Source organism: Myotis davidii, unplaced genomic scaffold (assembly GCF_000327345.1).
Source record: "Myotis davidii unplaced genomic scaffold, ASM32734v1 scaffold415, whole genome shotgun sequence".
Lineage (NCBI taxonomy): Eukaryota > Metazoa > Chordata > Mammalia > Chiroptera > Vespertilionidae > Myotis > Myotis davidii.
The window spans coordinates 2,855,388-2,879,669 of NW_006287951.1; the positions used below are offsets into that span (position 1 = coordinate 2,855,388).

The 24,282-nt window shown below is 46.2% G+C and overlaps 1 protein-coding gene across 1 annotated transcript in view; it reads left to right on the forward strand.

Moving 5' to 3' along the window:
- EPHB1 (EPH receptor B1) overlaps positions 1 to 24,282 on the forward strand; it is a 283,401-nt gene that overhangs the window by 183,105 nt on the left and 76,014 nt on the right. The window contains exons 6-9 of the mRNA XM_006759807.2: positions 12,150 to 12,274; positions 19,854 to 20,016; positions 22,395 to 22,503; positions 23,328 to 23,392. Of these exons, the coding sequence (XP_006759870.2) occupies positions 12,150 to 12,274; positions 19,854 to 20,016; positions 22,395 to 22,503; positions 23,328 to 23,392 (462 nt within the window). The remainder of the gene's footprint in view (positions 1 to 12,149; positions 12,275 to 19,853; positions 20,017 to 22,394; positions 22,504 to 23,327; positions 23,393 to 24,282) is intronic.

Consider the following 24,282-nt stretch of genomic DNA (forward strand, 5'->3'; position numbering starts at 1 on the left):
ACTCTCCCTCTCACTCTCCCTCTCCCTCTCACTCCCCCTCCCCCCCTCTCTGGACAGAGCAAAGGCTTCATCATCTCTCCAGAACTCAGGGTGTTCATTTGTGCCCCTCTGAGCCTGTCTGCACCATAGAAGATCCTGACATCTGTTGTCTTTTTGTGAGCTGTACTGTTACAAGGATGACACAATGAGTTGTTGGATGTGCACTAGTTCCTTATGTGTGTAGGCCGTATTTCTTCTGATAGAGCAGGTCTCACTCCTCCAGTAACCCCTGCACCTCAGCACGGTATCCTCTATTCCAGGATATCCCAGTTGGCCTTGCATAATGGTCACAGTCTGATGGTGCCTCCGAAACCAGCTGGCTGGCATTTGTTTGCAGAACCAGGTTTGCACGTGAGAAGGGAAGCTTGTGAGGAGGTGGCTGTGTGAGAGGCTGGGTGGAGACAGGACCTCTGGTATCTATTGGCTCATGTGATGGCCTGGAATAGAGTGAGGGCACAGGGCAAGGACTGGGAGGGCAAGGAAGGCAGCTTTGCAGGGGGCACATACTGAGGTTTGAGCATGACAGGAAGCCTTGAGGCTCAGTGACGAGGTGCCCCAGGGAGGCAGGGATGCCGGGAAGGCTGTTGGGCTGGGTGGAGTGGAGCACTCACTGCCTGAGCGAGTATTGGGGAACTGTGTTCTCACAGAGCCATTGATCCTCAGGTAGGGGACTGGTGATCTGGCTCAGTGAGCAGCTTTCCTATGGAGAGCTCTCAGGCACTGACATGGAGAACAAAGAAGACAAAGCTACATAATGAAAGGATGCTTTGCAAATACTTGGGAGACGTGTCAGGGGGCTCCCAGAAATGTTCAGGGAAGGCGTCAAGGGAAGGCGGCTTCAGTTCTGTGCATGTGTGGTTTGAGGAGATTTGGGGTACCTAAGTTGCGGTATTATTTATGCAGCTGGATATTCAGGCTTCTGTTTTCTCTGTGAGGTAGTAGGTAAGCTTGGTTGCTGAATGAAGGGAAAGATTGGGATTGAATGATGGAGGAGAATGGACAAAGGTTAGCAGTGTCATTGCAGAGAATGGGAGATGGGCTTGACCAGAGAGATTCAATGTTTCCAGAAATGTTGAGGGTCATTTGAAGTTGATCATGTATTTACAAAGCTGCCGGTATGCCCTGTTTATCTGACTTTCTCAGCAGTGTGTGGCTGCTGGAGAGCAGACCCTCCAGGAAGTTGATTGACCGTGGGTCTCTCTTGGGTTGAATTTTGCTGGTTGTATCCTATGAAAACATAAAGGCAACTCATGCTTGAGGTTAAGGGGAGTATTACCAATTATGCTATTGCAAAGATGGAACTTAGCTGGTTAATGAGGGATATGAATGAAGGAGAGGCTGATGCATTGGGTAGAAGTCAAGACTGAGAGAGCCAGATGAGGCCAACAAGAGTGGGCTCATCAGAGGTCATGGTCAAGAAGCAGAATAGTTGGATTTGTGGCTTTGAAAATGGAGCAACTTCAGGTAAGGCCAAATCCAAGTGCACAAAGGGAATGGGCAGACATGGAAGAGTTGAGGGGGTCAGGGAACAGAGAGTACTCTATTCAAGTGGATGTTAAAGTCACCTCCAGGAGGGCCATGCTCAGGATGGAGACAAAGACAGAGTTGGAAGTCAAGTCTTCAACAATTTGGGGAGTGATGGTGGGAGATAGCACACAGTGCTCTCAAGCTTGGAGAGTGGCAGCCCAGCCAATGGAATTTTTTAGAGGGTGTAGGAGATGGTGAAATAGGGTTAGAAGAGTTGACAGGGAACAGGAGTACACAGCCCACTTCCTGACCTTGAGGTGTGCCCAGTGTCAAATCATAAACTGCCACACTTGAGAGGACTGGAGAGCAGAGATATCCTGGGGAGTCAGGGTCAAGGGGACCCTTGTGGGGATGGCGGTGTGTAGAGAGGGCCTCAAAGTTGGACATTGCAGAGTAGAAACTTGCCTGCAGGAGGAAGGGCTCCCTAAGTCCAAGACACTTAGACCTCAGGCCTAGGAGGACAGTCACAGGTCCAGCTCCCCTGCCCACTGCTGGTGGCAGTGATGTCAGCCTTAGGGTGGTGGTGGTGGGTCCCCCAGCTGTAATGCGTGCTCTGCTGAACAGGGGTGCATGATAGCCAGGGAGTAAGGGGCACACAACCTCTCTCCTGAGGCTGCCCCAGTGCCAGTGTTTCCAGTGAACTGACTTCTGTGATTAAACAGTCAACAAACCAGAGCTGCCCCTGCTCTGGTCCCACACCAGGGAAGGCTGGCAGGCCTGTGGGAGGTGGAGCTAAGCACTCCCCAGGTGCCACATGAGCTCTGATGGGTCTGTCTTCAGCGGCCCTCATAGCCACCCTGGGATGCCTGCCTAGGACAGGCATCACCTGACAGTTACCTCTGTACACTCACTCATCTCTTTACAGCCTCCTGCCTCCACAGGGATGTGGGGTTCTTGTTTGCTGTCCTTTCCTGGTATACCTTCTGGTTACCCCAGCAGGAAGGAGGAGCCAGGAGAGGGGATCTAGGAGGCAGGAGGGACCTCAGGACCCCACTAACCAGGAGGCCTCCTCCTCTGGCATAGGGCTATGCACACTTCCATCTCTGTGGGGACCCCTGACCTCCCTGAGGGATCAGGCAGCATTTATCTATGAGTGATGTGATCCTGACTCCCTTTGCCTATGCTGAGCATCCTCAAGGGGCTCTGAAAAGGCTGGGTGTGTGAGTGTAGGGGAGGGAATAGAGGGCCCACACTGGGACAGGAGGCTATTTCTGGCTCGGCCCTAGACTGCTGAGGACTTAGGAGAGCCATTTTCCCTCTCTCCCCCTCAGTGCTCTAATCCATACATTGTTAGAGTTGACAGAAAACTAAATGACCTCAGATGTTCTTTCAAAATGGAACATTCTGATTTCCAGATTTCTAGACAAACAGTTCTCACACTGGCACCTGCATCAGGGTCCCCTAGAGGGCTTGTTAAAACAGATTGCTGAGCCCCACTCCCCGAGTTTCTGATTCAGTAAACCTGGGTGGAGCTCCAGATTCTGCCTTTTCTACCAGTCCCCAGGTGATGCTGATCGGGGACCACATTTTGGGAGCCAGCAGGGACAGGTGGATGATCCCAATAAATACACCTCCCCTACCCCAAATCAGAAGCAGTATCAGAAACGAAGGCCTCTGCTATAAACCTACATCCCTACAGCAGCTCCCAACCCAGTTGTCACACTTCCTTGCCTTAAAACTAAACACATGAAGGAGGCCCCTGTCTGGGGGTGAGGGGCTGACTCAGTCACTCAGGTCTGAACCCTCATTTTCTCTCCCTTCCCCACATCATCGAACTCATGATGAGACTCAGCCAATATTTTACAATGGTGTCAAACAGGCGCCACCTTCTCAAAGCAGTCCTCTGTTCCAAGGTAACTCCAAGGTAGAGAGGGAGATTGGAAGGGGTGTCAGGGTCATCTCAAGGCACAGCCCAGAGCAAAAGCCAAGAAGCCAATGTCCACAATAGGGAAAAACAATTAGAAAAATAATTAATTCTGCTTTTGTATTCATACCCAGTCTCCAAACTAATTGCTTATTTGTTTAATCTACTTTGACCACAAGTGTTACTGCACCAAGAATATTTAATGAGTCAGGCCTCCTAATGTAAAATTCCAGCATATTTGTGCAATGAAATGAATTTTCAACAGAGAGAGAACCTGTTATCTAAGTACCTTCTCAACAGAGTTATCTCCTAAAATAGAAATGTCAGAGGAAACAACTGATCTATGCACAATTCACCACACGATTCATCTTTTGCACAGTTTATTTGTGTGTAAACTGTTCTTCTTTGTCATCAGTACTAGTGGGCCTGAAGTCTTTAGCTAACATTTAAATGTAGATTTTTTTTCCCTAAGAATGTGTTTCAGCCCTAGCTGGTTTGGCACAGCAGTTAGAGTGTTGGCCTGCAGACTGAAGGTTCGGTTCGAGGGTTTGATTCTGGTCAAGGGCACATACCTGGGTTGCAGGCTTGATCCCTGGCCCAGTCAGGGTGTGTGTGGGAGGCAACCATTCAATGTGTCTGTCTTGCATTGATGTTTCTCTGTTTCTCTCTCTCTCTCTCTCCTTCCATCCCTCCCTTCCACTCTCTAAAAAGCAATGGAAAAAATATCCTCAGGTGAGGCTTAACAGCAACAACAACAAGTCCCTCTTAACAACAACAAAAAAAGAATGTTTCATATAACCCACCACTCCCAACTTTTCGCTTCAAACCTCATCACCCATACCTTTTAGGCATTCATAGCATTTCATCAGAGGCCTCAGGGGACTTCTGAAGGCTACCTGGCATTTTTGGGTCTCTCTGTGGACCTTTAAGATTCTGGGTTTGGGAGATAGAAAATGGACTGGTTTCAGGGCTCTGGGGCTCCCACTTCTGATACAACCAGTGAAGCCCTGAATTATTCTGTTTTTGCACTAGGCTTCAAGGAAAATTTTGTTGGGAGAAAGGATTCCATAGCCCAAAAAGAAGAAAAGTTAGAACACTACCAACATTAGGGTAACATTTCGCTGACACATCCCAGTGAGATAGGGCTAGCCTGCCCCAGCCTCTCGGTTTCTGCCTGTCCCCCGTTCCCCGGTACTGCCATCTTCCTCCCCAGGTGCCCACTGCAGAATCACAACCTGCCACCCCCCACCCACCCGCCACCACATCTTTCTCCTTTAGAGGCCAATATGCATGTTAAGTGCAGCTACGTGTTTCTCTGATCCCTTTTACTTCTGATGTTTTTAGAGAAGGTCCTGCAATCATTCCAGTGAAGGTAAACTTTTAGAGGCTAACACTGTGGGAAGAGGCTGGAACCATGACATCTGCCCTAAGGAATTGATTCCAGTGATGGAGAGCACTGGAAAGCTAGATCAACATGCACTGTGTCCCAAGGCAGCAATTTCAGGCCATTAAGTTATTAGAGTAAGGGCTTTGAGTGGGAGGAGGGGAGGGTTGGTCTGGTGAGCCTGGCCTGGCAGGGCTAAGCTAAGGCACAGGGAGGCCTGATTTGGGTGTCAAGCTGGGTGGGGTTATGCAGAGAGGTGGCCAGAAGGCTGGTCAACGGGCAGAGATCCCAAAAGTTGACTTCTGCTGGGACATGGCGAGTGGAGCAGTTCAATGAGATCAGTGGCTTCCTGAGAGGGAACAGAGGGAGGCGGGCAGTCTGGACAGGCCAGTAGCCATCACATGGTCAAATTAAGAGAGGGAGTTGGGACTTTTCCCAATGGGGAGCCATTGAAGGTTCTTAAGCATCAGAAGAAGGTGGGTAAATTGAGCTTTGGAACGATTAACTGGCTGCAGTCAGTTTGAAGTGAAGAGGTAGACAGGGAGTTGGGACAGGACATTAGGTGTAAGGAGATACTGGTGGCAAGTCCAGGAGAAAGGCGGGGCTGAGCCAATAGAGCATTGTTGACTCCTTGGCCTGAGCCCTAGCATAGGAAGGATGGGCAATGGCACATCCCCTCCCCCTGAGTCACAAGGTCAGGGCACCCCATCGTTTACTTCCTAGATGTTACTTTCCAGAAAAACTCAGCTGTGACCTCAGCTTCTAGGGCAGGTGAGAGGTGGCCTCAGAACAAGGCTGTCTCTGGAATGATTTTTACCCATAGAAGTACCATTTTTTTTCTTTTAGATGAGATTTGCTGAACTCTGAAATTTGTTTCATATTTTTATTACCCCTTCAAACATTTTACTCTAGTAGATCAACTTGATTTTGAATGTATGGTGTTATGCTATTATTTTTGTTTACAACATAAATTGATGTCTTAAATAAAATAGTTTAACATAATAAACTGTTATATGATTTACTATATCCCAATGGATTATGGTTAAAACTGTTTAAAGAATTACTTTGACACAAAAATCAATTAAGACATTAGGAAATAATTTTAATAAGCAAAAATAATACATTAGAATTTAGCAATTGTCCTAGGGGAAAAAAAAACACCATTAACTTATTCTCACATTTTGAAATCTGAGATGCTTAATTGTTAAGGGGAAGTTCCCCTATCAAATAAGGAAAATAAAATGAAGAAGAAGAAAACTTTGAATGTGACCAAGTCATTAACTAAATTAAAAGGTCAAGAAATGTTATAAACATAAAATTATGGGTCAGGTGAACCTGAGATATGACTTCAGGACTTCTGCACAATAAGACTCAGGGTCCAGACAGGCTAGCGTGGCTCAGTGGTTGAGCATTGACCTATGAACCAGGAGGTCACGGTTCAATTCCAAGTCAGGGCACATGCCCAGGTTGCAGGCTCCATCCCCAGTGTGGAATGTGCAGGAGGCAGCCAACCAATGATTTTCTGTCACATTGATATTTCTATCTATCTCTCCCACTCCCTTCCTCTCTGAAATCAATAAAAATTAACTTCTAAGATAGATTCATGCCACCATTTCAGACCCAGGATTGCAGGCCCTGGGATCTCTTTTGGTGCCCTTCTTACAGTCAGAAGGCTGGCTGATGGTCAGCCAGACCCCATCCCTGATGCCATTGACAGTGACCTGTTTGGGCCAACACTTGTCCCTTGTCACCAATGAGTTCTTTCCTAACTTGCAGCCAGGGCCATCCTTCCCCTATAATTTATCCACATCTCATTTGTCAGTCTAGGCAAGAACATTCTGTGCCCTTTCTCTGCTATAAGGGGTATACTATCTTGGATCTGCCTGCTTCAAAAGCAGTTCGGAAGTGAGAGCTCCCCAAAGTCTGCCCAGGCAAAAACAGAGACAAGGCCTCACTGACTCAGCCTGCCTTTGTGTTGTCTTCATCCCTGAGCCCCTTGAACAATGAGATTTGAAGTTGGAGTGTCTTTCTGCTTCAGACACATGAAAGGGCCTCTTCTATTGGTTCTCTCATCAGACACTCCTGGTTCTGATTCTGCTCAAACCCTGGTTGATTTTTTCTCAGTGGCAGGCAGGCCACTCTTCGTTGTTTCCCACTCTCCTCTTTGGATCCCAGCTTCCTGCTTTACCTGGTGAAGAAAGGGTGCAGGGCAATTCTGATTCTGTTTGTTTTATTTTTTGTTTGTTTGTTTTTAGTATATCCTCTTTCTTACCCCATCAGTACCTTCTTTCCAAATAGCCCCCAAACTAATTTTTTTTTTTTACTTTTCCTACAGAAAGGTCCATATTTGCTTCTTTGCTAATTTTTAATAATTTTGTGAACTGTTTTTATTTCCTTTTTCTCAGTAGAATGCTTATGTTAATCAAAAGTGTTCTGTGTGCTTGTGAGGGAGAGACTCTCTCAAGCATTAGATGAAACTGCCTCTTCATCTGAGGATGCAAGTTTATGGAGAAAAGACAACTGGCCGGAACTTCCGGTTGGAACCAGCATTATCTGTGGGTCACAGGGCTGCTTCTCTGAACTAATCTTCCCATCCCTCCATAGCCTGCCTTCATTTTGCTAGAAGCAGTTGGTGTTTAAATGGATCCCTGAGCTCATTTTAATTTTCTCTTTTGTCTGAAGGGCTCATAGCATGTAAAACAGCATATCTAAAGGTGGCATTGCATTTGGAGAAGGAAAATAAAAACAAATGTATCACAGTAGTTGATCACCAATGGCAGAGCACCAAATGTAAGCTGCCCTGATTTTCAGGCAGCAAGAATAATGCTTTTTCACGTTCTCCCATGTGCTAAGTCCCATCTCAATTAAAATGTGAGGCCTTTAGAATGACCTGTGTGAGGGTAAAGTCTGCCACAGGGTCTGTGAGCATCGTGTCATCTCCATAAATCTAAGAAATGCAGGTGGCGGGGAACTTCACCCTCTGGCAGCTTCTCCTGGATGTGGCCGCCGGGACGCCCTTGCCATCTCTGTAACAGGGTCCTTTCTCTCAGTGGGTTTTGCCTATTGATTGCCTCTGGATCACCCTGCCCTGTGGTTGCCTCTTTACCATCTGACCCCATTTAGACTCCAAGGTCCTTCAGGTCAGAGCTGTGATTTTCCTCTTTGTCCTTCTATCCCCAACAATTAGATCAGGGGCCTGGCACAATGTTTGGCAAATCTATTGAGTCTTGAATGATGGCTTTCCAGGGATTAGAGGCAAAGAAAAGGACTAAGCCCATCAAAATCCTCAGGTTGTTGGGATTAATCTTTCCAATTTTTAATACACGATGCCTCAGCTCTTCAGGCAGAAGGACCCCGAAAAGCTGTATGGTACTGACATGATTAACAACATGGAAATCGTGTTTCACACGGATCTGAAATGACACCTGCCCTGCACAGCAAGTGTGGCAGGGGGAGCAGGTTCATGGGAGCCACGCTCCGTCCATCTTGGTGGCCTGTTGGGATCCCCCAATGGTCTTACTGACTCTGGAAGCTTCCTCACCTTCCCTGAAGTGCCTTCATGCTCTCCATTTCTCTGTGCATGTGCATGAGGTCTTGGAAAAGATGATCGTGAGCCATCCACATGGTTAACCATCCAGCCTGTGGCTAAATCCATGCTCAGTCCCTAGTTTCATTTTACGTGACTTAGCAGTTGGGTTCACACATTCTCTCCTCCGGGGAACGCTGATTGTCACTTGGTTTCTAGGTGATCACATCTTCTGTTTCCTTTTACCTTGCCGGCCTTTTTTTCTCAGGCCCCTTGGCTGTTTTCTCCTCATTTTCTGAATCTTCAAATATATTTCTGTTTTACTCATTCTCTTGGGGATCTCTGTCAGTCCCGCTGTTTTCAGTATCTTTGAAATACTGATGACTCTAAATTTCCTTCTCCAGACTGGACCTCTTATACATGCTTTTGCCTACCCAGCATCTACTCTGGGCCATCTTGGTCATCTTCCACCCATTGGAGCACTTGCTCTTTCCTCCCAAAACGCTTCTGCCTGATCTCAGTTCATGGCAGCCCACTCTTCCAGTTGCTCAAGCCAAGATCTTGGAGTCATTTTGATGCTTCTGTTTCTTCCACATCCCACATCCATTGCGAAACTTTAAATGTATTAGGTCTTTCAGCTTTGCACATGATCTCTGCATTCTATTCTCAATAGGGTAATACTACACAGCATAGGGTGATACTGTTAACATGCAAGTCAGAGTATGTCCCTCCCATGTTTAGGACCCTTCTGTGGCTCCCCACCTCACTCAGAATAGAATCCAAAATCTTCTTAGTGTCCCTTAGAGTCCTACCCTTTGTCGCCTTGTTTCTGTTCCAGTCCCAGTGGCTCTTTGCTATTCTCTCGAAACACCAGACTGCTCCCAGATCAGAGGCTTTTCCCTGGCCTCTTTCTTGAAAATGCTCCTCCCTCGGGCATTCTCCTGGCTCCCACCTTCCATCCTTCAACCCTATGTTCCTGCATCTACTTCTCAGGCAAGGCTTTGCTGACCACATGGTTTGGAATTGCAGCCTTCTCCGGCCAGTCTCTGACACTGTGCCATTCTGCATTCCTTCTCTTCTCCATTTTTTTCCTGTTGTACTTAATATTTTTAACATAGCTTATGACTGATTGCTTTATTATAGCTAGTCTCTGAATCCTTCCACTAGAAAATGTGGTCTGCAAGGGCAGGAAATTTTATTTAATTCACTATGGAATCCCTAAAACTTAGAATGGTGAGTGGCACATGGCTGATGCTCAATAAACTTTTGTTTCATTAATTAACTAATTAATTGAACCATGATACTAAGTTGGGCAGCAGATAAGATGCATTTGATGTTTGAATCAGGATAAAAATTTATTCCAGCTTACTAGATTAATAGGCCAAATTTAACACTGTAAAGGCAAAGAGATCCATGTAAATCCCTATAGTCAAAAGCCAATTCTATAGACAGAAGATAAGGACCACACCGTGGGAAAACCTATAGGTGATATTTACCTATGATTTCAGAATTGAATAGCAGGGACTTGTCCTCAATCCAAAGGCTAATGGTCACATTCATAGACGTCCAGTACACAGGTCCCGGTAGATATTAGTTTAACTCTAATGTTTGCTGCTCAAAGAGCAGTGGGAGAATTGGGTTCACCTCTGGGCCTCATGCCTGAAGAGAGATTTAGATAACATGAGCCCCATTTGGAAAACAGCCACCTCAAGTGGCAGCATATCCTGGGAGAAATGTTTATAGCATCCGGCCATTCTTTTCAGCAGAAAAGACTCGGGGGAGACCTAACTAGTTTCTGGAGCTATCTGACAAGCCATTCTGTGGAAAGGGAACATTGTATATTATTTCAGTTGGCAGAACTGAGACCAGCGGGAAGAAGACAGATTTCAGATAAGGAAGACTGCAAATTGGTGAGAGTTACCCAAGTTTGGAGCAACAGCACTAGGGGCAGTGAGCCTCCCATTGCTGGGGACAGAGCAGAGCTGAGTGGAGACTACTTGATAGGGAAACTGTAGGGGGATTCAGGACTTTATGACCTCAGGCCCTCCACAGAGCAGACACCAAGGTGGGATTGGATGTGCCGGAGATTGGGAAAATGGAGTGGAAGCCAGAGGAGGCTGGACTGAAGGTCTGAAGGCCTGATCCTTCTGAAGAAGAGAGGAAAGGAAGGAGGATTGGGTAGAAAGAGCCTTGGGCTGTGTTTGTGTTATAAGGAAGCATTGGTAAGGCCAAAGGGGAGACTTTGAGTTTGAGTTGCCTACCCAAAGAGTCAGGAATAGGACTATTTTAGCATCTCGGCCACTCCCAGTCATTGGCTGGGAGCAACCTGTGGGAAGCAGGGCTCTCTGGGAATGTGGTGATGGATTGCAGACCCAGCAGCTGGGGCCATTAGTTAATTATGCTCCCAGCAGTAGAAGCTCTGAGGGGCACATTTTCACGGCCAGCACAAGGTCTCTAGTGGGAACTGTGCAAAGTCCCAGGTAGACACTCTGATTTTCATGACTCATCACAACACTCTCACACTGTGCTCTCTTTATGGATCCCTGGACTGTGAGCATCTCAGAGCAAGTGCTCTGCATTGCCACCCTCTGCCCAGGGCCCATCATGTACAGGTGCTCACTGAGGGTTCAGCAAGTGGTGGAGAATATATCCCCACCCCTCACCCCTCAGCATCTGTGACCTGGTAGCCATGCTCCGTAATTTCAGGTCTTAGAGGGGAATCTGTTAACTTAAATCAAGGATAGTAAATGTCGGTCAGCCACAGTCCCCAGGGAAAACCTATAAAGTGGAGCTTGTGTGAAGAAACGACCTTCCTCGCTACATAAGTGCCAGGACTAAACAGAACAGCCCCTGAGTGGAGCGCAGACTGAAGCCTCATCCATTACCCGCCTCTTCCCCTAGAAAGACAACCCTCATTTGTTATTTCCAGACTGCTTTTATTTGACTTGCAACGTGTGAAAAATGTTGAATGGGGAAATAAATAACATTATTTCCAAACAGAGATTTCAGAATCACTTCACAGAGTTTGGAATTATTATCCTGTTTCCAAATGTTTGGTTTGTGTATTGTTTCCTCATTTATATGTGCAAGCTCTTTATTGCAAATGTCCTCATTTGAAAAACTCTGACAGAAGTCTGAGAGAACTCTGCTGTTGGTCTGTGCTCATGACTTTCTTGAGAGATACCTCTTCTCTTTCTTTAGAAATGCGTCAAAATCATACATGCAGTCCCAGAAAAACGTTTGCTAGAACGTTCCTTTTTACTGCACAGCAATTCTGCACTGACCAGTTCCACTCCCTCACTATCCTCCCTTGCCTCCAGGTTCTCTTCCCTGCAGTCACTCAGCTCATTACGGCAAGACCGAGTTTCCTTCAACACCTTCTGCTCAAAGCGTTCCATTGCTCCTCTTGTCCTACTGGCTAAAGCCTAGGTGTGTGCTTGTTGTCATGCCTTCCCTAATTGGCTTCAGCTTCCTCAGGCCACTGTTTTTCCATGATTCCTCTGACCTCCTCTTGTTTTGGTCAAGTCTTTCTCCTTTTTACCTGGAAGACACCATGTCCATTCCACCCCCTGCCCTTACACACGTTATCCTGCCCTAAATTGTCACCTTACACTCCTTTGTTATTAAACTCCATTTATTCTGCAACACACACAGGAAGATCTTCAGATCCATTTCAGCTGATGGGAAAGAAAGGGCAGGGTTGAAACCCAATGACATTTCTCTTCCTACTTATCTATGAAAGGTGGCACTTCTCATGTAATTGAGGGTATGTTTATCTGCTCTGTCTCTTTCTCTTTCTCTCTCCACAGCCCCTTCCACTGTTCCTATCATGCACCAGGTCAGTGCCACCATGCGGAGCATCACCTTGTCATGGCCACAACCAGAGCAACCCAATGGCATCATCCTGGACTATGAAATCCGGTACTATGAGAAGGTGAGTCAGCTCAGCCTGCAGGCTTGCAAGTCCCAGGGCCAGCCCCTGCTGCATGGGTATTGCCTAGCTGAGGGCACAAGGAGGTGGGTTGGAGGAAGTCCTAAGGGAGGTAGCAATCTGGTGATTTAGGCCAGAGGCTCCCTGGGAGAGTTCCCAGGTCTTCTCTGGCAAAAGCCTCCAAAATCCAGGCACTTTCTGTACCAACTCAAGAGAGAACCTTTCCAACCCACCACCCTGCTGTCAGCTCACTGGACTGGTATGTGCAGGACTGATCCCATTCCCCCAGTCATGTGAAGATACTACAAAACTGCCAGGAGTCCCCTGAACTTTCTGAAGATTTTGTGGTTTTGTAGACTAGTTGTGTGTGTTTTTCAAAGTTTTTGATCAGGTACCTCACTATAAGATTGTTTATTTATAAATCATATGCATATATACTGCACTTAAATACTTTTGAAGGTTTAAATATTTCAATGGAAATATAAAAGAATGAGATAGAAATTAATAGGAATAGAAACTTATATAGTACCTTTCTTGACTGCTCTTTAGCAGCAACTACTGGGGGCTACAGCAGGGCTGTGCTGCCAAGGCAGGAAAATGGTGCCCTGCAGAGTTGTCCCTGGCCTATTTGTGGGAGAAGTAGGGACTTCCTCCCACCATCATGAACTGCAGCATTTGCAAACTCCCAGGAAAATGCAGTGCTTTCTATACTGACCTAACAGCACGTCATTTGTAAAATCACCAAATTCATTTATTTGTTGAGCAATTATTTTTTATTGAGGGCCTGCTATTTGACATGTACTATTTTAGGCTATGTTAGTGATCAAAACAAAGATTCCTCTCCTCAAGAGTCTTACTTTCCAATAAATGAGATAGACAATGAACAATGAATAATAGCAAATGAAATCAGATAGTATGTTAGAAAATGAGTATTGTAAAAGGAAAAAACAACAACAAAAAAAAACCAAGCAAGGTAAATGGGGTTAGTCAGATCAGGTTTGAGAATGGTATCAGTTGCAGAAATAAATGGATGGTAAATGTATCCTCTTGGAGAAGGTAAGTTCTAAGTGAAGACCTGAAGGAAGTAAGAGTGTTGTAACGCAGATATCTGGGGGATAAGAGAGCTTGTGCAAAGGCCCTGAGGCAAGATCATGACCGGTGATTCAAGGAGCAAGGAGACCAGCATGACTGGAGTGATGTGAGCAATGGGGAAATAGTAGACGGGAGAGAGCTAATCAGGGGAGGTGATAATCCTGGGCCTTAAGAACTTGAGCTTTCCCACTGAATGAGATGGGAATCCATAGCAGAGTTAGGAGCAGAGGAGAGACAAAATCTGAAAGGATCATTTAGGCTCTTCTGTTGAAAATAGGCCTGCTAGATTGCAGTCATCTAAGACAAGAATGATGGTGGATTGAATCAGAGTGGAACCAGAAAGCTGATGAGACATAGTCAATTTCCAGATATATGAGCTAAAGACAGAGCCAACAAGATTTCCAACAGGTTGGATTTTGGATATGGGAGGTTTCAGCCTAACCCACTGGAAGGATGTAACCACCTCTCAGTGACTGAGAAAGGGATCGCTGTGGGTAGAGCATGTTTGGGGTGAGGGAAGGGACAGAAGTTCAGCTCGATGTCTAAAATGCCTCTGGGATAGTCAGTGGAGATGAGGAGTAGGCAGCTAGATGTACAGGTCTGGAATTCAGGAGAGAGGACCAGGTTAGAGATGTCCATTTGGACATTGACCATATGTAGTTGTATGAAAGCCTGGAGCCTGAGTGAGATTATCTAGTGGATTAATGGAAACAAGATGGAGACCTGCAGGCCTCCAACATGGAGGCAGTGTTGGACAGGGGGTGCGACGGCACTGGGAAGCAGGAGGCCTAGCTTCCAGTGCCTTCCCTAACCAGCCATCCATGCAGCTGCAGTCAAATATTTAACCACCCTAGGTCACAGTTTTCACATTTGTAAAATGCTAGCAATTTACCCCCCGAAAGTGGATGGCCAGATGGATCACCAATCTATTCTGTGAGGAGGGATGCCCTTCAGCCATTAGAGCCGAGCTTGCAAAGCAAGGTGGGGATCAGACAGCATTTTACTCATTTAGAGAATGTTGGGCTATGTAGACAGTTCATTCAGAAAATTCAGTGAGTTGGGTATAAATTAAATCTAGATTTATAAGCAACTGTTATATCCATTCAGCTTTGAATTCGGGGACCTTATTTGCTAGATTTTTTTTTTAATCAGTTAATAAAGTAAATGTTTGACTTTCCAAAATGTTTTGGACCAATCTGTTTGGACCAGTTGACCACATGACCTCATTTTGTCATCAGAGTTGACCTAACAGTTCAACAGAGTATCTTGTGAGGCCAGCATATGGTATGTCAGAGTCACCAGTAAGGTTCCACCCATTCCCACACACATGAACTTGAGCCTTGTAGTTTCTATTGGGGGGGAGGGGATTCCTCCTTAGTATGCCCTTTTGGGTGCTAGGGGCTCCATTAACATTATGTCCTTTGTCCCTCACAACTCAATGTAGTAAATATTAGCATCATTGATATGAGTAAAAAAAACCAACAATAATTGTACAGAGAAGTTTTTAAAACCCAAACCAACCAAAACTCATCCATAGTCACATAGCTAGGAAGTGAGCCCACAGCCTAGGTTATTTGCCTTCAAGCCAGTGGCGGTGCTGGGAAGGGGCTGAATGCGTGGGAGACCACCTGCCCCCTTCCTTATCTATCTGCTGTGCTAAGAACAGTCACCCCTGGGGAAAGGGGGAGAAGGCTTAAGGACAGGTTGAGAACTGAAACCATTTTGCCTGTGTCCCTTGGCTCCTCATTCCCCACCCACGTCTAGACTCCTCTACTGCCATTCCCTTCACATGCTTCCTGCTCCCTTGAAAAACAGTAATTAACCTCCACTTCTGATGTTTTGAAGGAAGCTTATTCTCCCATTTCAGGCCATGTCCCTACTTCTCAGTAATTTATACTAATTATTAACAGACACACATGCACAGCAGCTCAATGCCTGAGGCAGCTTCCACACCTCATTGAAGCATATTATTGTCCACACTCCAGAGAATAGAATGCTTTTCTTGGGAACACAGAAGATTCTTTGCCAAAGCATTGATTCTATAGAACTTATAAAGTGCTTGTCTATAAAATTGTTACATTGCCTTGACCATTCCTAATATGACTTAAGAAAAGACATTACCTTGCAAGGGTATTTTGGAATAGCCACAATGACAATAATTCATCTTTATGGAGTGCCCATTATGTGTCAGATTTTCACAGATATATTAGTTCTGACCCTTAAAAAAGATTCTTGAACGTCAGGTATAGTCCATTTATAGATGCACAGAACTAAGTCACAGAAAGGTTAAATGACTTACTCATGACCACACAGGTCACAGCGAGGGAATCACAGAACCAGAACTATAGACATTTTTATTATATTTCAATGTATTTCTGATGCAATCATGTTGATGCTGAGGATCTCATAGTTTGTGTGGCTCCTGAAATAAAAGATCGTATCTTAATTTTAAACCCAAATGCTTGTAACCAGAATTATTTGCCTACCTGCTCCACAAGGCCATGGAATCCTCGTCTTCGGAAGATACAAGCACAAATAGAACTCAAACCAGTAGATGTCCCGAATTCAGTCCCCAAAAACAAACCCACCGTTCCTCCATCCTATGCCACTTCTTCTAAACTAGGAGTCAGCAAAATTTTTCTGCAGAGGACCAGGTAGTAAATATTTTAGGCTTATGGTCCATAGAGTCTCTCTCCCAACTACTCAACTCTGCCTTTGTAAAGCAAAAAAGCAGCCACAGGAATATGTCAATAGGTGGGCGTGGTTGGGTTTTAATAGAACTTTATTTATAAGACCAGATAGCTGGCTGTGAGCTGTAGTTTTCCAGCCCCTGAAAACCCTCCCTGGTTCTCCAGCCCCACATTGCACTCTTGGCTTGTGCTTGCGACACCTTCCAATCTCAGCAATGTGAATGGAATCTGAGGCTTTCGCCTCTTCCAACAGCTCATTAATAGAGAGCTCAAAAGCCATCGAGCTGATGACACTCCCAGAGGCTCTCCCATGTTCATCTCTGTCTCCATTTTAATATATTTCCATTCATCATTCTCTCTTGTTTACTGTCTTGTAGCGCTTTTCACTCCTGGTGTCAGCGCTTGTAGGCAAACCATCGGAGAAACATCTTCGTCCGCTCTCAGCTGTCTCAATGATGAAGCATTTAGACATTTACTCACATTTCCTACTAACTTTCTATGCCAGAGCGGGGTGGTTCAGTCCTTGGGAGTTTCTACCCTGCAAATTTTAGGATCGTTTTCTCATAGAAACTCTTTCAGGCCTTGGCAATATCTTGTGCTCAATCGATTATTTCAAATAACTGGCCTCAAGTATGCTATTTATTCATTCATTTAGCACTGAATAGTTGAGCACCTGGTGGTGTCAGCCCTGTGCTACGTGTTAGGGATGGAGAAATAAGGGAGACATGGTCTCTGCCCCCAATATCTGCAGCCTCTATCTCCCACATACTTATAAAAAACCAGTCATAAGTGACAAAAAAAGCAACCTTGCCCTTCACTCTAATTCATTTGCCTGAAGTTGATTAATGGTTTTGAAGGGAACGAGGATGGTACTCAATTTAACCACTGAATGTATGGACTATAAAATGATAATAGGTTAATGTTTTGTCCTCAAAATTCAAATACCAATACACTGCAACACATTTTTTTTCCAACACATTTTTTTCAGCAAAAGAGCTGCCTAGTCAACGCTTATTTCCAGCAGCACATATTTCCATAGTTTCCAGTAAAACCAGAGAATTTAGGAAACCCCCTGGATTTATAGCAATGGGAGTTTGCTTTAACTTGCAAGGTGATGTGACTTTCATAGTTTCAGATTTCAGATCTCTAGTGTATCAATAGACAGTAAATACCAAAGATCTAAATGACATCCCTTATGCAGTGGACAGCCTTCTTTCTGCTGGATCTCTGGTTGGTGGAGGTGGAGGTGGTGGAGGTGATGGTGGTGGTGGTGGTGGAGAATTCACCTGCTTTTTAAAGTAGATCAAATGGCAGATGGATAGTCCTTCCCCAAGCAGTCTCTCCCAGGCTCCAATGGATAACTCTTATTTTAGGGTACACATGGGCCTCCGTAACTTGCAATTCTGTTGGTCCTTTACAACTGCGTCCAAAGCATTCATCACCATCCTCAGGCCACCTACACTCCAGATATGCCCCAGTCACTTGCAAGTTCCTGAACTCCTTTAAGCTTTGTTTATGAATGTTTTATTCTATTCTCATGGGATATTCTATTCAGTGCTCCCTCCCCCACATTAATCGATGTGGCTAATTTCTTTTATCCTTCAGAACTCATATCACCCTTCTCTGAGCCTCTCCCAACCTTCTTATTAGTCTGGGCTAAGTGACCCTCTGCTGTTCCCCAACAACTCCCTAAGTTACCCTCTGCCAAGGCACTCGGTCAACACTGTTGTCATCATCTGTTTACTTTCTGTTCCAGCCCCACCAGATGTTGTCTTCCCAGAGGAGAGGACCATGCCTTGGTAGCTGCAGCCCACATATGACACCCCGCATATCATAGTGGGTCATATCTGTGACTGCCTGGCCAAATGAATGAATGAATGAACACACATCCGGCCACCTTTGACTTTGTGAAGTAGACTTTTACAAATTTTAAGACAATGGTAATTTCTAATCTTTGTATTGTATTCTTCTGTCCGGGCTCAGTTCCCCAAGTTTTGTCTGTCATTAGACTGAATATGTGGCTGACAGGTCTCTCGTCATTAACATTCCCCTCATTTGTCACCATGCCTTCAGAACTGTTGTGCCTAGAACTCGTCACAGAACCCCAGTCCTGCACATGGGACTTGGGTCCTCCTCCCAGGAACTCAAGTTCTTCATTTTCACTGATGTCCCCATTTTTCTCTAAGATTAATGGTGCAGACAGGGCAGGCTCAGACTTCAAACTCTTGCTCCTGTGCACGTAGAGCGAAGTCATAGTCTCCATCATGCTCATCTGGAAATGGTCAGATAACAGGCTGGTGTATCCAAAGTACTGAGGGCAATGGAAAATGATGAAAAAGAGCAATGAGGAAGGCTTATGGGCTAGAGCAGCCTTGGGCAAACTTTTTGACTCGAGGACCACAATGGGTTCTTAAACTGGACCGGAGGGCCGGAACAAAAGCATGGATGGAGTGTTTGTGTGAACTAATACATGTTAACACTGCTGCTGGTGAAGGAGTGGAGCGGAGAGCAAGAGAACCCTCCACTCTTTCGGCTCCGCGGGCCGGATAGAACAGCCGAACGGGCCGGATCCGGCCCGTGGGCTGTAGTTTGCCCACGGCTGGTAGAGTCATGAGAGAAGCCTTCCTAGAAGAAAAGGCCTTGGCAGGTGGAGGCCCACGGGATCTGGAGGGCACGGGGCAGCCCTGCATAGAGGCATTGCAGACAGGGAAAACAGAGGCCTGGTGGCCAGGGTGTGGTCCTTGTAGAGGCAGCAAGGTGTCAGTTTAGGGGCATATGAGAGGTTAGAGTTTATTATGAGGGGCTTGTAAACCTAGATTTAGGAGTTCTGCTTTTATCCGATAATAGTTTTAGGGAAGGTAAGAGATCTTTAGGAAAGAAATTTGGATTTTGTGGGGAGGGTTTGGCAGAAAAGATGGAAAGCTACAAAATCCAAGCATAAATCAAATGTTACATAAAATCAGCCACAAATAGAGGAAGCGACTCTTTTAGGGCACTCATGATGGGCAGAGAAGCCAGAGGATGAGAAACACAAGCAACATCTGTGCAAACCAGAGGGTACGTGTACAGATAACAGGAACTGTGAAGGACAGGGCAGAAGGAGTTGGAGAAAATGACAGACGAGGGCAGGGCTAACCCTAATGAGGACACAGGGGCTGCGTTCTATGGAAAAGGGACATGCCTTCCCTGGAAGATTGTGGAGAGGGAACTGGAGGATAGGGACCCAGACAGACATGGGTCAAGGTCAAGGCAGAAGCAGTGTGGAAGCTCCTCCAGCCTGGTCTGAACCTCTTCAGCAGAGTGGAAGTACTTGAGGGAACTTAGAGAGTGATCCTGAGCAGCCATTGTGAGGAGTGATCAGGGAGATCCTGAGTGAGGATAGAAAAGAAAACATCTCAGCAGAATCAAAGCAAAGAGGGACAGGCATAGGGTGGCCCAGTGTGTCCAGTGAGCTCCTGCTGAGGTAGAGACTAGATAGGGTTTCACAGAGATGGTTGTGCTTTATTATTCTATCTCTGAACCCTGGAGAGGGGAGGAGTAGAAAATGACCTGGAGCCTCAAGCCAGGCCCTGAGAGCTCAGCATTTGCTCTGTAGCTACTCCATGGTCTAGAGCCAATTCTTTATTCCCTCAGTCCAGGACAGCCTGTCCCCATTCAGAGGGATGGCCTGGGGCTGGTGACAACTTCTAGCAGATCAGCAAAACCAAGAACTGGTGGAGCCTGGGTGCTCCAGGGTGGAGTGGGCTGGGGGTGCTGGACTCAGGAACAGGCCACTGACCAATACCCTTCCTCTTTTTCAGGAACACAATGAGTTCAACTCTTCCATGGCCAGGAGCCAAACCAACACAGCTCGGATCGACGGTCTGCGGCCAGGCATGGTATACGTGGTACAGGTGCGCGCCCGCACCGTGGCTGGCTATGGCAAGTTCAGCGGCAAGATGTGCTTCCAGACTCTAACAGATGGTAAGGAGTGGGCCAGTGACCTGGCAGAGGGGGAGCAGTTCAGGGAGGAGAAGAAGCCCACTCCAAAAAAAAGCTGCACTCGCAGCCCAGAGGCCAACCTCTACCTGCATTGCAGTGGAATTCCCTTAGAAGGATTTGCCTCCCAATATGCTGTATAGGGCGACATCTGTCTGAAATCCAGTCCATTTCTGTCCAACATCTGATGACTTGCCTTTGAAGGGTCTCTGAACAACATGGTCACTGCATGTGGTCCTGCAAGGGCACAGCAGTGAGACCCACACCGGTCAGTGTGCCCTCCAGCCTTTGGATTTGGGCCCAGATGCCTGTCACTCCCACTTCACTCTGTTCTTGGAGGCTGGGAACTGAGCTCACAGCCTCATGTCATGAGCCCATGTCTGCAGAAAGGGAACAGGGAGACTAAATGTGAGGTGCGCAGTCCTGTGAACCCAGCATCTCACAATATGTGAGGCAACTTCATATGTGGCCCCATTAGGTCCTACTCAGGCATCTTCCCACTGTTTTCCAAACTGTCCCAAGGCCAGAAAGCCTGTCACCAAAAATACTTCCACTTTTCGGTTTTATTCATTCCCTATTATAATAGCTTCCCCCACTCCTCTGAGACCACCCCCTTTAACACTTATGTGAAAGAGATTTCCCTGTAGCCTGAACATTGAAACTGGGTGTGACTGCTTGGTTGTTCACTCACCATTTTCTTAGCTAGCCATTTACCATAGTGTAAGTAATCGTTTATCTATATATTATCTACATATCTATCTACATTTATTTATTCATTTATGAGCTATTTCCTGATATTTTTCCAAATGTCAGTCTATTCCCAGCCTCCCAAACTGAAAGCCTTTCATTTTTCCTTTATTACTTAAATTACATAGAAAGCAGGCTGCCCTTACATAACATTTTATTTTAGGCCAGTACTCTTCAGGTAGGCACTTGACATTGCTTGAGGCTTTCTAATGACACATTATATTTCTGACAATTTAAAAATTCACCAGGAAGATTTAAAAATCAGATGATCTCATATAAAAATCATAATATTCATTTTCTTGGGAACAGTTGTAAAGGGAGCCAGTGTTGGTGGCGTCCCCGTGTGAGGCACTGCTGCCCCATGGGTGCCCACCACTTCCCAGTCACGTATTCCTGGGAGCTCTAGTGGGGGCTCTCTGGTGCCTGTAGGATTGGGAGTTTGCAATCCATTTCGAGTTTATTTTAGATGAATTTTCAGTCATATTTTAGGATGGTGAGATGGGGTGGGAAGGCGAGCCTGTTCATTCGGATTAATGATGTGGCCGGAGTGAAAGGAACGCAGGCTGTCTTCTTTTCCTTTAGGACTCTGTCCCCCTTTTGCACCTCACTTACCATCTAGATTTATGGGCACTTTGGCATCAGGAGGTACACAGGATTAAAAGCCCAAAACTCAAAATGATCTGAGCACCGGTCTCTTGGCAATCCTGCTAGACAAATCAAGAAGTAACAGATTTCTCCCAAGAAGGCTATTCCTTTTACATTGGCAGTTAAGTTTTGTAAACCCAAGAGGGGCTAGATATAAGAGAGCTCTGGTAAGTGGCCAAATTCGAGGGTATTAATCTTAATGACTGAGGTTCACACATCGGTAGTAATTACGCTCACGGCAGCTTTGGGCCCCAACGGCAGCGCAAAGGTGAGTCTGAAGGTTGATCAGAGAAGGGTCATTGGGGCAGGAGAACCTGTGGGAAGGTCACTTTGCTTTATGGTGTTTTTAATGTATAAAGACGTTGTTATGGACTCCTCACTGTCATTCTTTGCATTTTTTGGGCCAAATTAACTTTTTAAAAGCATGAATGTTACAAAAAGCTCTCAACAGAGGGAAACGGAAACTCTACCTGCAGTATTTAACATTGATTTTTATAGAGCGGGAGGATTTGAGAGCAACATCCTTGACTTCAGCAGTCTCTGTCTCCATCACAGACTTGAAGGCTGGTTCTCAAACATTGGGGAGCATAAGAATCACCCAGGGTGTTTGGTAAACATGCAGATTCCCTGCTCTTCACTCAGAGGTTCTGATTTCAGAGATCTGAGTAGGGGCCCAGAAATAGTCATATTTAACAATTGGGCTTCAGATATTCTGATGCAGAGCATGGAGAACCTCAGTTCAAAAGATATTGTCATTAAGGTTGCCCAATAAAACCGAGAACGGCCAGTTAAATTTGAATTTCAAATAAATAATGAATAATGTTCGGGGCATACTTAAATACTAACTTTTCATACACACACACACACACACACACACACACGTGTATAGATCTTATCTTTGGATCATACATTGAGTACCAGCTGTATGCAAAGTGCACATGGGAAGATTCTAATGCCTCTTTCTTACCTAGCGGATTACAAGTCTGAGCTGAGGGAGCAGCTGCCCCTGATTGCTGGCTCAGCGGCGGCCGGGGTTGTGTTTGTCGTGTCCTTGGTGGCCATCTCCATCGTCTGTAGCAGGTAGGCCCCCCTCCTCCTGGCCCTGACTGCTCTCTTTGGACCCAGGAAGCTCCACATTCAGACCCCTCCAAGGTCATGCAGACTGGACAGGGCCTGACCATTTAATAGACACACCTCCACTCTCCCAATCATCACTCCATGTCAATCCCACAGGCAGCCTGGATCTCCAGATTGTTCTCTCTGTGCCAGGGATAAAATCCTCTGTAAGAGCTGGGCAAAGCTATGGATCAACCCATCCATCCTCAAGCTTCATTTTAGACAAGACTCTTAGCGTCCCTCGCACACAACAGTTTTTCGGAGTGACAGTTGCAAAATTGCATTTGACCCACTGGACCATCCCAGCGTGTGCCTCAGCCCATCCTCTGGTTAAAGAGCCAAAAGCCTTGGTGGAGGGCATAAGGCAGCAGGCAGGAAGGGAGCCAAGGAGGAAAAGAGGAACTCCAAGTTCTGCAGCAGGGCTGGCCCTGAAGGCCTTGTGAATTTTTAATACTGTTGCTACTGCCTTCGGTGGTTAGCCTAGACTCTGCTGGGCAAAGTCCTATCGTGCTGCAGTGCAGCCAGAGCACTAACGGCATCCTCAGGAGTCTGTCCAGGCTCTGAAGGGGACCCACGGCTCTGCCCAGCCTCTAGACTTGAAAGCAGACCCATCTGCCCACAGTGGTGGTCAAGCTAGAGCGCTGGCCATGACAAGAGCTACACCTAAGCTGAGAGAAGCAGTTCCCCATCTCAGTAGATTCCTGGGTGAGCCCCCACTGGGACAGGAGGCCTGGAAGAAGGTCCTGGAGCAGAGAGGCTCAGAGAGCTCTTCTTCCTTGTGTCCACAGGAAACGGGCTTACAGCAAAGAGGCTGTGTACAGTGACAAGCTGCAGCATTACAGCACGGGCCGAGGTGAGTAGAAAGCAGACACCCACTGATCCCTGGAGAACCACTGAGTGGCGCAGGCGAGTGCTTGGAGAGCTCCTTATAGCCAGACTGGCCGGTCCCCACCACAGCCCCTCCCAGCGCCCAGTGGCCCAGCACTGCCTCTTTGCAGGTCCTCAGGGACCACAGGCTGCCGCCCTGTCTGCTGGTCTGCTGTCTGCCTGTTGTGGGCACTCATTGGATGCCTGGCAAGCAGATTATCTTTTGCATTGATAAGCCCATATAGGACAAGGAGTGCAGGGAAAGATTGGGTTTAGCAAGTCAATGAATCCTGAAGTCAGACACAGTAGCGAAAGATGGAGGGTTCCCTATTAACATCTTCCCCTTATCTAATCCAGCGGAGCGGCTGGGGAATGAGTTAACCAAATTCACAGATAAGCCAGGGAACATGAATGTAGGGAATTAAAAGATAGCAGAGCCCAAGGGGCCGAAGTGTTGGGATATCTCCCAAGTATTTTCTTTTTAAAAGTACCTTAAAAGTTTCCTTCACATATTATCTTTTTTTAAATATGTGTGTGTGTGTGTGTGTATGATTTTTATAATTAAAACTGCTTCTCAGAAATGTGTAACATGAAGTCTTACATCAGAATTATTCTTTTATCTGTGTGATTACAACATTGTAGAGTCTGAAAATGTCCCACTGGGTCAGCCGGGCCACCTTCCCTCCTCCAGAAAACGGTGTCCTTAATCCTTACAGTGGACACGTTCTGTTTCTAAATAACTCCTTTTAAATTCCACGGATGCCCTCCGCAATCTGTCCCAGTGCTTTGTGCTGCGCTGCCCAGGCTTCTTCTATAAGCCTCCTCTCACCTAACACCCTCTGTGGAAGTGTAAGCTCTTTTCTCCCTGTTCACACA